At 38.8% G+C, this 13,210-nt stretch overlaps 1 protein-coding gene and 1 pseudogene across 2 annotated transcripts; both read right to left on the bottom strand.

Annotated features, from left to right (window-relative positions):
* Nucleotides 1–1,026, bottom strand: LOC125883456 (uncharacterized; annotated as a pseudogene).
* A 4,002-nt stretch (nucleotides 1,027–5,028) lies between these two features.
* On the bottom strand, nucleotides 5,029–11,559 carry LOC125883678 (C-type mannose receptor 2-like). Of its 2 annotated transcripts, none has more exons than XM_049568148.1 (5): nucleotides 9,302–11,559; nucleotides 7,599–7,979; nucleotides 7,098–7,502; nucleotides 6,916–7,013; nucleotides 5,029–6,822 (listed from the first exon to the last, which is right to left on the bottom strand). In XM_049568148.1, the coding sequence occupies exons 1-5, from the start codon at nucleotides 9,336–9,338 to the stop codon at nucleotides 6,703–6,705; spliced, it is 1,041 nt and encodes a 346-aa protein (XP_049424105.1). In that variant the 5' UTR covers nucleotides 9,339–11,559; the 3' UTR covers nucleotides 5,029–6,702. The 2 variants fall into 2 exon arrangements, with proteins under 2 accessions (XP_049424105.1, XP_049424106.1); XM_049568149.1 differs by having other exon boundaries at nucleotides 7,269–7,502; nucleotides 9,302–11,557.
* Between the last annotated feature and the right edge of the window lie 1,651 nt (nucleotides 11,560–13,210).

The raw sequence follows: 13,210 nt of genomic DNA on the forward strand, positions 1-13,210 counted from the left end.
TTACCTCACCATTCCACTTGGGTCCTTCTCATTCACACACATGTATTCTGTCTTGCTGTGACTTACCGTCATTCCTCTCCTTTCCAGGGCATACCTCCACCTCTTTAGATTTTCTTCCACCTGCTCCCTGCTCTCACTACAGATCACAGTGTCATCTGCAAACCTCATAGTCCATGGAGATTCCTGTCTAACCTCATCTGTCAACCTGTCCATCGCCATAGCAAACAGCAAGGGGTTCAGAGCTGATCTTTGATGTGATGACCTTAAACTCCTCTGTCACACCTACAGCACACCTCACCACTGTCCTCGCATAAATGTCCTGCATCACTCTAACATACTTCTCTGCCACTCCAGGCTTCCTCATACAATACCATAGCTCCTCTCTCGGCACACTGTCATATGCTTTTTCTAGATCCACAAAGACACAATGCAGTTCTCTCTCTGACCTTCTCTGTACTTCTCCATCAACATCCTCAAAGCAAATACTGCATCTGTAGTACTTTTTCTTGGCATGAAACCATACTGCTGCTCACAGATGCTCACTTCTGCTCTTAGTCTAGCTTCCACTACTCTTTCCCATAGCTTCATTGTATGGCTCATCAACTTTATCCCTCTGTAGTTGCCACAACTCTGCACATCTCCCTTGTTCTTAAAAACAAGCACACTTCACCTCCATCCCACAGGCATCCTCTCACTCTCTTCGACCTTGTTGAAAAACCTAGTCAAAAACTCTACTGCCACTTCTCCTAGACGCTTCCATACCTCCACAGGTATATCATCAGGGCCAACTGCCTTTCCACTCTTCATCCTATTCACTGCCCTCCTCACTGTATCCTTACTAATCTTTGCTACTTCCTGCTCCACAATGGTCACCTCTGATACTCTCTGTTCGCTCTCATTTTCCTCATTCATCAACTCTTCAAAGTGCTTTTTCCATCTTCCCATCACACTTGTGGCACCTGTCAATACATTTCCATCTCTATCCTTAATCACCCTAACCTGCTGCACATCCTTCCCACCTCTATCTCTCTGCCTTGCCAACCTGTACAAATCAGTCTCTCCCTCCTTACTGTCCAACCTATCATACAAGTCGTTGTACGCCCTTTGTTTGGCCTTTGCCACCTCTGCCTTCACCTTACGCTGAATCTCCCTGTACTCCTGTCTACTCTTTTCAGTCCTCTCAGTGTCCCACTTCTTCTTAGCTAACCTCTTTCTCTGTATATACTCCTGCACTTCCTCATTCCACCACCAGGTCTCCTTATCTCCTTTCCAACCAGGTGACACACCAAGTACTCTCCTACCTGTCTCTCTGATAACATCAGCTGTAGTTGTCCAGTCATTTGGGAGCATCTCCTGGCCACCCAGAGCCTGTCTCAACTCCTCCCTGAAAACCACACAACCCTCTTCCTTTTTCAGCTTCCACCACTTTGTCCTCTGCTCTGCCTTTGTCCTTTTCATCTTCCTCACCACCAGAGTCATCCTACACTCTACCACCTTATGCTGTCTAGCAAACACTCTCCTTCAGATTACATCATCTACACACTACCTGTGTGCTCCTACCTCCACTCTTATAAATCACCTTATGTTCCTGCCTCTTCTGGAAGTATTCACTACAGCCATTTCCATCCTTTTTGCAAAGTCTGCTACCATCTGTCCTCCTGCGTTCCTATCCTGGATACCAAACCTGGTATCTGTTCTGTTCCCTGCCCCGACATGTACATTGAAGTCTGGACCGATCACCACTCTCTCACCTCTAGGGATATTCTGCATCACTTCATCGAACTCACTCCAGGATTTCTCCTTCAGATGGTTTTACATCAGATGCCCTTCCTGACACAACCCTCTGCATTTATCCGGGCTTGGAACCGGCCCAATGAGAACACTGGCTTGTGCCCCTTGAGCTTTGTAACATTTTAAATTTTGGACATTGCTTTATGAGAGTGAATTATCACTGTAATTTCCCAAATCCCTGATAGAGTGCAGCCTAGTTGCCAGAAGAAAATGGTGGCATTGTACATTTGTGCAAACCACGGATACATTTGTACATTTCATATCATATCAACATTGTGAGGTGACTTTGTCAGCTGGAGGTGAATGGGATGGTAGATGATGTGGCGCCAAAGTGAGACACCTGCCAAGCTGCAGACCACTGTTCAAGACCAACAAACAACAAAACCATTTGCAGCATCTTGACCATAGACCATGGAAAAAATACACTGGAATTCTTAATTTAGGTGGTGTTCCCCTTTAAGTAAAGGGTCTGAACATAGACCACCAGAACATTTTTTATACTAAGAAGCCTCAGGGATCCCAGCATAAAAATAAATATATTTAACTCCTGATAATACACTTTTTTGTCATAAAATAGACCAAGTACACATAATTTAAAGAAATGTTCAAAAGAATATTTTGGGGGGTAGTCTAGTCTTTTGGGTGCATTACCTTAAAGCAAAAAATGGTTCATGGGGTTAGTGGATAACGCTTAGAATAAAGGCGTTTTACATTAACATGTTTTAGCCAGCTGACAACTTATTTTAAGAAGTTGATCACAATCAAAAAATATTTTTGAGTAGGCAGGAATTAAGATAAATAAGTTGGAATATCTTGAATAAAATTAAATTATTTGACAGCTAAATATGACCACAACTTTTGGATAAATATTAAGTTGGTTCAACTTAATTAGGTTTTTTTGAGGTAAGAGCAAATCATGTTGGTTGTATTTAACCGAGTTTGTCAGATGATAAGAGACTCATATGCCAGAGCTGGAACTACTTAAAAAGATGCATGCAAATTGTTACCTTTTTTCAGTTGAACCAGTGAATTATTTTAGCGTGCAGTACCATAATCGTAAGAAAAGACAAAGGAGGGTTATTGTTTAAAATGTTAGTCAAATTAAATACAACACTTATGGAAATATTCAAAAACCTTTGACTTTTAAATGCATGCTATTTGAAATAGGAAAACAAATCAACTATTTACATAGTATTTGTTTGTCTTAACATTACCACTGTCCACCGCTGTGGAACAGCCTTCAGGAATGAATGCATTAAAGAGTGCAAACAAACTTAACATCAACAATTTATCAAACTAAACTATCATAACCATCATCAAAGCAATATAATGAGTTATATTTCAGTGTTTGATTATTTGTTCTTGTTTGCAGTGTCCTGGTGTGTGTCTTTCCTGACATACTGTAGGTCACCACCATTTGCTGTGTTGCTGCTGGGTTGCAGTTTGTCGTCTTCCAATCTACTAAATTCTGATTCATCCTCACTAACATCAACTGGGAGTGTTAATTTTACCCTCTTCTGCTTTGAAGAGTCATATGATAATATTGCATTTGTTCTTTAAATGAAAGACAAATGTGTGTACTGTTATAGAGACTATAAAGTGCTATAGCCTGAAATGTATTACCATTAACAATACTAAATGTATCTATGTTCATTTGTAAAGATAAAAAGAAAATTATGATGACTGTCATGCTTTTGAACGGTATATAAACCTGAATACACAGTACCAAAACAAGATATGGTAGGGTTCAATAAATGTACAGTGTTGCTTCAAGGCAACATTTTCATTTTAACAATTTTCTATTACTTGATTATCAAATAAAGCATATTAAACAACTAAAAACCAAACTTTACTCATCTCTTTTATTGTAAATCCAATGATTTCCAGATTGCAAAATGACAGAAAAGTTTTAAAACCTTTTTTTTAGAGAGTTGATGAAGCTGAGCCATGCAAAGGATGCCCCCAAAAAGGGACTCAACATAGCCTTGAGAAAGTCATGCTGAACTATAAAGAGTGTAAATGTGTTTGTGTCTGTGGAAATGGCCAAAAAATAGGTTTGTTAAGGCAACACAGTACCAAAGAGTGTTAAAATATTTTTTCAAACTAAATAGGACAACACTTGTGACTTCACTTATTCTTTCAGTGTTACCGTATTATAAAATAATAGGCAGTCAGACAATAACAATATCAAACAATTCACTGACCTGAGAGAATCAAGACACCCAGCCAGATTCTTTCCATGGTGATGCTGCTCTGTGGACTGTGTGTGTCAATGTATGGAAAAGGAAGCTCAACCAACATCATAGGCAAATCTATAGTAAGTCAACACCAGCTCCTCTACCATCTAAGTTTAAAGAGCTACCACACCCTTCATGCAAAAAGCAATGTGATGGATGACTCGGTTGATGGGAATATAGACAGTGATTTAAGCACAGATAAAACAAAACAATGAGCTGGAGTTACAGTGCAGTTTGTCAAAAATGTCATATTATAGAATATTCAAAATATTGTTAAAGGTATATATCGGAAAAATAGTATAATACGTCCAAAAAAGTCATTGTCGCATGTCAACAAAAACTCATGAGGAAGTCATAGGATAGTATGTTGAAAAAAGTCATTGTATAGCATGTCAAAAAACTGTCACAAAATCACAGTATAGCATGTCGAAACACATAAAAAGTCATAGCATGGTATGTCAAAAGAACCTATTGTATGGCATGATGAAAAATGGTTTCAAAAGTCATAAATAATAACAAAAGTCACAAAAAACTCATGATAAAGCATGTAAAAAAAAAACTCAAAAAGAAGTCGTCACAATATAACATGTCAAAAACCTAGTCATAGCATAGTTTAAAAATCTGTTGAAAAAGTCAGTCGTGAGCATGTGAAAAAAAATTAAAGTACAGCACATAAAAACTCATAAAGAAGTCACAGTGTAGTATGTCCAAAAAGTCAAAGTATAGCTAGTCAATTAAAGTCACAGTATAGTATGTTAAAAATATTTATAGTATAGTTTTGTTTTTTCGTTGTTTTTTTTAATGTATTGGGACTGTAATTTATGATTACTCATTGTTAAGTATTCTAGTATGTACTTGTTTGATTAATGGATAAATGGTTGGGTTTACAATGTGTCAGGAGTAGGAAACCTTATGATGAGACCAATAAGACTACATCACACATTGAAAAACTCCACTGAAATAAACAATATGTCAAATGTCTTTTACCCAGTAGGTTTTATTGTCACATATTTGCATGTAGAACATTATGTGCTATTGATAGTATGTCATTGTAAGGCAAAATAAATATTTAAGTCAGCATTATTCTACAATCAAAATCAATAATTCTCCAGTCACGTCACATCACTCTATATGAAATACCCGTCACATAAATGCCATCCGTGAGCCCAGAGATGACATTAAGCCTAATGTCACACCATGAGATACATTAGTATTTGTGTCAACAAAAATATCTGATGGTTCGGCGTGTTGGACAAGACATTTATTAATTATTTTATTGTAGCATATTGTACAAGAATATTATGTATACATTCAGTGCAGGGCTCTGCTATTATAAATTGTAATATATGTAACAGGGATTATAAATAACCGCACTCAGATGTTGAAAATGTTTCTGAAGATATTAAAACTAACAGTACACAGTAATTGCAGCCCCATATATGTTGTTTTTTTAAAGGCAATATAGTAATAAACTCATACAAACAGAAGAGGGCAGTGTTGCACTTTAATTCCCTCGCAGGTACCTGAAGCGCTCAATTAATTTGCAATTTAAAAAGATGATGTGTGTTCACTGTCAGTGGTCATCCAAAAGATATAATGACACAGTGATGACCATGAATCGGAAAAAAAAAACTCTTAACTGAGCTGACAGATTCTGACTAAATTTGAAATTGCCTAAACATCAGGGACAATGTCCCTGATTTGAAATTAGAACAACCCAGATTATTATCTCATGGATTTGAATGTAGCAGCTTTATTAGCTAACCAAATCCAAACTGTCACGGGTCATCAAACATGCAAGTAAAATAAGAGGCATCACACAGTCCTCTTTCTTAGACCTCCACACTCAGGCAGTCAGACAGAAAGCCGCCACCATCATACACAACCCTTCACATCCGCTCCTCAGCTCATTTCAACTCCTTCCTTCAGACCGTAGATACAGGCTCCCTCGAACAAGAACAAACTTAGTCAAAAAATCATTCATTTTATCCGCCATCAGCATCATCAACAACTCACAATGAAATCTTTTAATGTCCTCACTGTATTTATTCTGCATTGATGTTCTATGTTTAAACTGTGTTTTAACTTGTGTTTTTATTCTATGTACATTTGTGAGCACGTCAAAGACGAATTTCCGTTGCTTCTTGCAAGGGACAATAAAGGTTTTCTGATTCTGATTCTGATGCATTGTGTGAACTCCACTCCAGCACAGTTTCACAACAAAAATAGGTTTCAAGATTAGTAATGCTTTTTACACCAAGTTTCTACCCTAAATAGTGACATCAGACAATGTTTGCCTCTTTAGGTGGCAGGCGTAAAAATGAGTCATCCACAACATTTGCCGTGTTAAACCCTATATTTTGTTCCTTGGAAACTATCATATTTTGCCCAATTTATGTACAGATTTTTAGGTCTTCTATGATCTTAAGTTGATTGAAAATAGAGCATATACTTTAGCTGCTGTAATGGGGAAAAAAATTTCCCTGTAGTAGCATGCCCCTGGGCCCCCTAGGTTTTGGCTGAGCCCCAGATGTTTACAACCTCCGGCTCTGCCCGTGCTCAACATCATTACATTCCATTAAAATATTTCACATAGCTGCTACAAAAGTGTACTACAGAGAATCCCCATTCACCAAAGGTGTCAGATAAACAGAAGTAAAGTTGGACTTTAGTTTCAGAGCTCAGTTTTCTTCCGTGAACTTTTTTTCTCCTTGTGGAAGACTTTCCCATCGGGCTGCTCTCTCCACTTCAGGGTGACTCCACTCATTCCTTTCTCCTTCAGCCTGTCCTGGAGCTGGGAAACACAGACGGTAGCCATTTTGAAACGTCAATCCACAATATTTGTTGGAAGCTTTTATTTGGCCAGGGTAGATTTTGGGAGACTCACCTTTTTTAGGATGTTTGCTTTCACAGCAGGGTCATTCATATCCACAGAGGGGGCGTCTGGCTCGATCCTCAGCTTTACCACCTGTCTCATTAGAGGTGCTTTAACACAGAGAAAAAAAACATGTTTGGAATTATCTTTGTGACACCAAACTCATCCACCATACATATTTGCATACAGTGTACCACTTATTCTAATGTAATGCCCTCTCTTCCACTGAAGGACAGTAAACCACTCATGAGGTGGAGGGACGCTGTAGCAGACAAATGGAAATCTAGATTCACAGTGCCTCAGCTTTCCTGATTTCTGCTGAGCTGTACCACATATGACGCTCGTCGAGCTAATGTTGATTGAACCTGTGGACAAGAAGCTATATGTGTAGCCACTCCCATCTGACCAGTACATGTTGGGGTCTCTGGACAAACCAATCCACACCCAGGCATCACTCGGCACCAAGCTGTGGATCTCCTGGTTCTCAGTGCCGCTCCTCACAGTGGCCAGATCTATGAAGTTCTCCCTGCAGTGCCTCTGAGCATCGGACCAATTCTTTCCATTCGGGACTAAAACAAACTGAGGCTCCAGCTGTGTTCCTGCAGTCAGGGTTTGGGGAAGATTTGTTAATTTCACATAATGAATTCCAAATCAATTTCTTTTCAACACTGACATGTGCCTTCCTATATCCTTACCTCTGTAACAGATAAATGGGTAGGATATTGAGCATGAATCATCCCACCACCCTCCGGCGCTTCCAATGTTCACACAGAATTGATGGAATGAGTAAAAGTCTGGTTCGTTGTCAATACGGTTTTGCCAGTTCCTATATTCCGCTCCACTCCCATTGTAGCCGTCTGACCACCTCCAGTCAACTACACTGTACAGACCAATCCAGACGTCAGAGTTGTGGCCAGAAGATGAAACTGTGTCGGCAAGTTGGTCCATTTCTGTAGAGTTCTGAATGGTGGCCAGGTCTGTGTATTTCTCTCTGCAGTAGGCCTGAGCTTCAGTCCAAGTCTTTGGATCAGCAACATAGTGGTACTGACGGAGAAAGCATGAGGAGATGTGCCAGCCTGTGAGGGGAACAAGGCTTTGTTAAAGGTTTCTGTCTCCCAACACATTTGAACTCCCAAATTATGCCCACCATTCATCATTCATTCATCTGAATATTTGTCCTGAGACATTGCTGCGTTTCCTGCCAGGATAGTGCCATGGAAAGAGCCATTAAAGCCTGTGGCACTACATAACAAAATGAGTATTTTAAGACAAAATGTCATGCTCTCCCTAACCAAATGGTTTTTGTCCCTAAAGCTAACCACTGTTAATGACAAAGCTGTTCAAAGTTTTAACTTATCCGCTACATAATAATGTACAAATGTAACGCATCTGTGGTTTGCAGGAACATACTGCGATTTGGATGTAGGAAAGAGTTGCCTGATTGCGGGCAGGTTTAAATTACTTAAGATGAGCAGGCACAGTACAGATATAGCTTTGTACTACACTAAGTACTGTTTTGAGGTATTCAATCATGAAGGGGAACTTGATTCTTCATCAACTGACAGCTTCAGGCTGCCTCATTAATATCCCCCAGACAACCATAATATATGTTTTTTCTTACATTTTTCGAATTATTATTATTTTATTAGTTTTGTCCTCGTTTGAGTCTCTTAAATTTTCTTAGTGGAGATTTTTTCTTTTTTGATTACACAGGCCTTTATTCCTTTCTTTGAGATGGGTTAAGCCCCTTCTTATCAAATTTGCAGCTATTAAACAACAGAATCCCTATTTTTATACTGTACATGTTATTTAAACATTTTTTGGTATCTTGCTTGTATATTGTATGAGTGCCATTATGATCATCAGCTGTGTCTCCAATGATGATCCCCAATGATGAACACTTGCACACACTTGTCTAATCACTGACCTGACAAAGAGCCCGTTTGGGCTCGAAATGTTGTCTTTATCTATTATGTAATCTTTAGTTATTAGTAGTCACTCAATAAAAGAATTCTTCTACCGGGAGCTGCAGTGTTGCGAGTCTTGTACCTGCCTACTTTTACTTTACGGGCTCAGCACCTATGAATGAGATGCACTTTTCTTCTTTTCTGCAGGTATTCAATCATGCCACAACTTTGGAGGGCCCTTACCCCTGAGTTTGGAACCACTGGACAAAATTATTTAACTGTTTGTTAAGTATTTAAACTAGCAACATTAAAAGGCGGTTACACCTCTCTTTTGATTTTTAAGTAGGCTCTCAACACAGATAGTCTGTCGGGGGTCCCAGCACAAAAATAAATATTTTTTAAACTAACCAGGACAACGCCTGTGACTTTAATATTAGGGTATCATAAGGTAATAAGCAGTCAGACATAAATAATATCCAAGAATTACTGACCTGAGAGATACAAGACACCCAGCCAGATCCTTTCCATGGTGATGCTGCTCTGTGGACTGTGCGTGTCTATGTATGGCTCTGAAAGGAAACTCAACCAAGATTACTGATAGGCAAATCTAAAGTAAGTCAACACCCACTCCTATTATGTTACTGGTAAAGTTTATAGGTCCGTGGGCTCTTTATGCAAAAAACAGGATGGCTTCATGGCAATGTTGACAGATATTTGCAAAAATGAATGTCTGCCTTTCTCTGAATATTCAAAGTAAAGACTTTTCTGTCCGGAAGGTTTAGTTATGTATTTCCAAGGAAGCCAATCGCAGATCTTTGTGTGGTTTTCATATTCTGATCAAGTTTGCAAGAATATTCAAAACAGACCACATTTTTGTTTTTATAATGAAAGATCGGAATTTTTCTCCATGCGCTCTGTCTGTCTCTCAACCAGCTAAAACAATTTCCTACATCATTCAGAATGCCTTTCAACGCCTGTGAGATGCAAGTATGAAAGTGTTGCTTTCAAAGATTAGTGTATGGGCAGAGACATTTTCTTATCTAGTAATTTGGTATGTAAATAATGGGACAGCAATGTGTAGTTATTTGTCATGTTGTTTTTTGTTTGTTTTAAATCAATTTTAAACACAATTAAAATCAAGTCATTACGTTAAGTTTTATCTTCTTGAAGATACATTTCATGAATAAAATAGCTTTTTAGGAAAAGACATTGCTTTTGTATTTATTTGCTTTTTTTTTTTTTTGGATAATGAAATGAGATAGAACAATCTGGAGAATATTTACAAAGCTGAAAATAAAGGAAAACACACCAGGGGCTCAAAATTCACTGCATCTTCTTACTTGAGTTGGGTAATAAAAGATCCCTTCCTTATGCGCTTTCAGTATAAGTAAATGGGGACAAATTTTTCAGTACTTATTTCATGCAAAAATGTTCTTGTAAAGCTGTTAAAATAAACAAATTAAGTGGACTTCTTCCAAAGTTAGTCTTCAAAGTTCTTTTGTTTCTGAAACTGCTGCGCACTTTCTTCTGCTGCAGCTGTCAGTCAGTAGGTAGGTGTACAAACTGTTTGTGCACATTTCAAGTCCTCTGAATAGGAACTAGAATATATTGTCAGATGTCTCTCAGGTGTAGAAGTTGAGTTGTGCTCCCCCTAACCATTTCAGTTATTTACAGGTTTAACAGTGACACATTGTTTCTTATAGCATGCTGGCTTGATCATTGTTAATGTGTTGAGATCTCCCTGCTGCTTCAGTTTCTGTCTTGTTGCCTTTGTCTTCACATGGCAAGTCACTATAAAGCTGCATGTGTCAATGGGAACTCTTTTTCTTGTGTGCCTCTAAGCCAGTGGAAGCCATGACCAGGCATTATGTTTTTGGGTTGTCCGCACAGCTGTGCGTCCATCTTTTTCTTGTGAACCCACGAGCTCAAGACATCTTGAGGGACGTTCTTAAAGTTTGGCACAAACTTCCGCTAACTAAACTGATTAGAATTTGGTGGTCAAAGGTCACTGTGACCTCATCTATCATTTTTGTAAATGTGGTCTCTTAGGAACACCTTGAGGGAATTTCCTCAAATTTGGCACAAACGTCCACTTGCACACAACAATGAACTGAATAGTATTCACTGATCAAAGGTAAAGGTCACTGTGACCTTGTATCCCTCTCATTCTTGTGAATGCAATCTTTCATGGAGGTTTTAAGGAAATTTCCTTAAATTTGGCACAAACATCCACTTGGACTCAAGAAAGAACTGATCAGAATTTGGTAGTCAAAGATCACTTTAACCTTACAAACCATAAATCAGGAATTCATGCGTTAATTCTGACAAAATTTCACTCAAATGTCTGATAGGATTTTATATCCACATGGATATGGTCAACTTCACTATGACATCATGATGTTCCGCAAAAACACTTTTCTGGCCATTACTCATCATAACTCAGGAATTTAAACAAGTTTGTATTATTATCCATTTACTTTTGTTTTGTTTATTGTATTTTCCCCTCCCTCTTTTGTGTTTATTATCTTGCTTGGCAAGCAGGGCTGCGCAGAATCCATCACAGCACAATACACGCCAGCTAGAGGTGCGTCCATTATCCATTAATTATCCCCTAAAGTCCCATTGAAAACATCAGTTTCATCATAATTAATGGGAAAAGTGTATTAATGGGCACAGCTGATCTCCAATAACATCTGAACTATTTAATCATAATGTTTCTCTTCAAGAATTGACTGCAGTGATTTCTTCATCCAAATCATCAACGTGTCTCTTAGACCCCATCCCAACTAGGCTACTTAAGGAGGTCTTACCTATAGTTAACACTCATATATTAGATATGATCAATATATCCTTATTAACAGGCTATGTACCACAGTCTTTTAAGGTAGCTGTAATTAAACCTCTACTAAAAAAGCCCACCCTGGATCCAGAGGTGTTAGCCAACTATAGACCAATATCTAATCTTCCCTTTATGTCAAAGATCCTTGAGAAAGTAGTCGCAGACCAGCTGTGTGATTTTCTCCAGGATAATAATTTATTTGAGGAATTTCAGTCAGGATTTAGAGTGCATCATAGCACTGAGACAGCTCTAGTTAAAATTACAAATGACCTTCTGATTGCTTCAGACAAAGGACTCGTCTCTGTACTTGTTTTATTAGATCTTAGTGCGGCGTTTGACACAATTGACCATCAAATTCTGCTGCAGAGACTGGATCACTTAATTGGCTTAAAAGGTTCAGCACTAAGCTGGTTTAAATCTTATTTATCTGATCGCTTTCAATTTGTTGACGTTCGCAATGAACCATCCTTACGTACTAAAGTTTGTTTTGGAGTTCCGCAAGGTTCTGTGCTCGGACCAATCCTGTTTACTCTATATATGCTTCCGTTAGGTAACATCATTAGAAATCACTCTATAAATTTCCATTGTTATGCGGATGATACTCAGTTGTATTTATCAATGAAGCCAGAAGAAAGCAATCAATTAACTAAACTCCATAATTGCCTTAAAGACATAAAAACTTGGATGAGCACCAATTTCCTGATGTTAAATTCAGACAAAACTGAAGTTATTGTTCTTGGCCCCAAACAACTCAGAGACTCTTTATCTGACCCCTGCCACTACCGTAAGAAACCTCGGAGTAACATTTGATCAAGATTTGTCTTTTAATTCTCATTTAAAACAAACCTCACGGACTGCATTTTTTCATCTGCGTAATATTGCGAAAATTAGGCCTATCCTGACCCTAAAAGATGCAGAAAAATTGGTCCACGCTTTTGTTACCTCAAGGCTGGATTATTGTAACTCTCTATTATCAGGTAGCTCTAGTAAGTCCTTAAAAACTCTCCAGCTAATTCAGAATGCAGCAGCACGTGTACTAACAGGAACTAATAAACGCGATCATATCTCTCCTGTTTTAGCTTCTCTGCACTGGCTCCCTGTAAAATCCAGAATTGAATTTAAAATCCTACTGTTAACTTATAAAGCTCTAAATGGTCAAGCTCCGTCATATCTTAGAGAGCTCATAGTGCCATATTATCCCACTAGAACACTGCGCTCTGAGAACGCAGGGTTACTCGTGGTCCCTAAAGTCTCCAAAAGTAGATCAGGAGCCAGAGCCTTTAGCTATCAGGCTCCTCTCCTGTGGAATCATCTTCCTGTTACGGTCCGGGAGGCAGACACCGTCTCCACATTTAAGACTAGACTTAAGACTTTCCTCTTTGATAAAGCTTATAGTTAGGGCTGGCTCAGGCTTGTCCTGTACCAGCCCTTAGTTAGGCTGACTTAGGCCTAGTCTGCCGGAGGACCCCTCTATAATACAGCCGGGCCCCTTCTCTCCTTCTCTCTCTCTCTCTCGTATCCTATTACTGCATCTAGCTAACCCGGCCATTCTGGATGTCAC

The sequence above is a fragment of the Epinephelus fuscoguttatus genome, linkage group LG23 (assembly GCF_011397635.1).
Source record: "Epinephelus fuscoguttatus linkage group LG23, E.fuscoguttatus.final_Chr_v1".
Lineage (NCBI taxonomy): Eukaryota > Metazoa > Chordata > Actinopteri > Perciformes > Serranidae > Epinephelus > Epinephelus fuscoguttatus.

Coding starts and splice junctions, on each gene's coding strand:
- LOC125883678 (XM_049568148.1), bottom strand. CDS start 9,338: ATGGAAAGGATCTGGCTGGGTGTCTTGTATCTCTCAG. Junction 7,014..7,097: donor GCATTACATTAGAATAAGTG/GTACACTGTATG, acceptor TCTGTGTTAAAG/CACCTCTAATGAGACAGGTG. Junction 6,823..6,915: donor AAGCAAACATCCTAAAAAAG/GTGAGTCTCCCA, acceptor TGTGTTTCCCAG/CTCCAGGACAGGCTGAAGGA.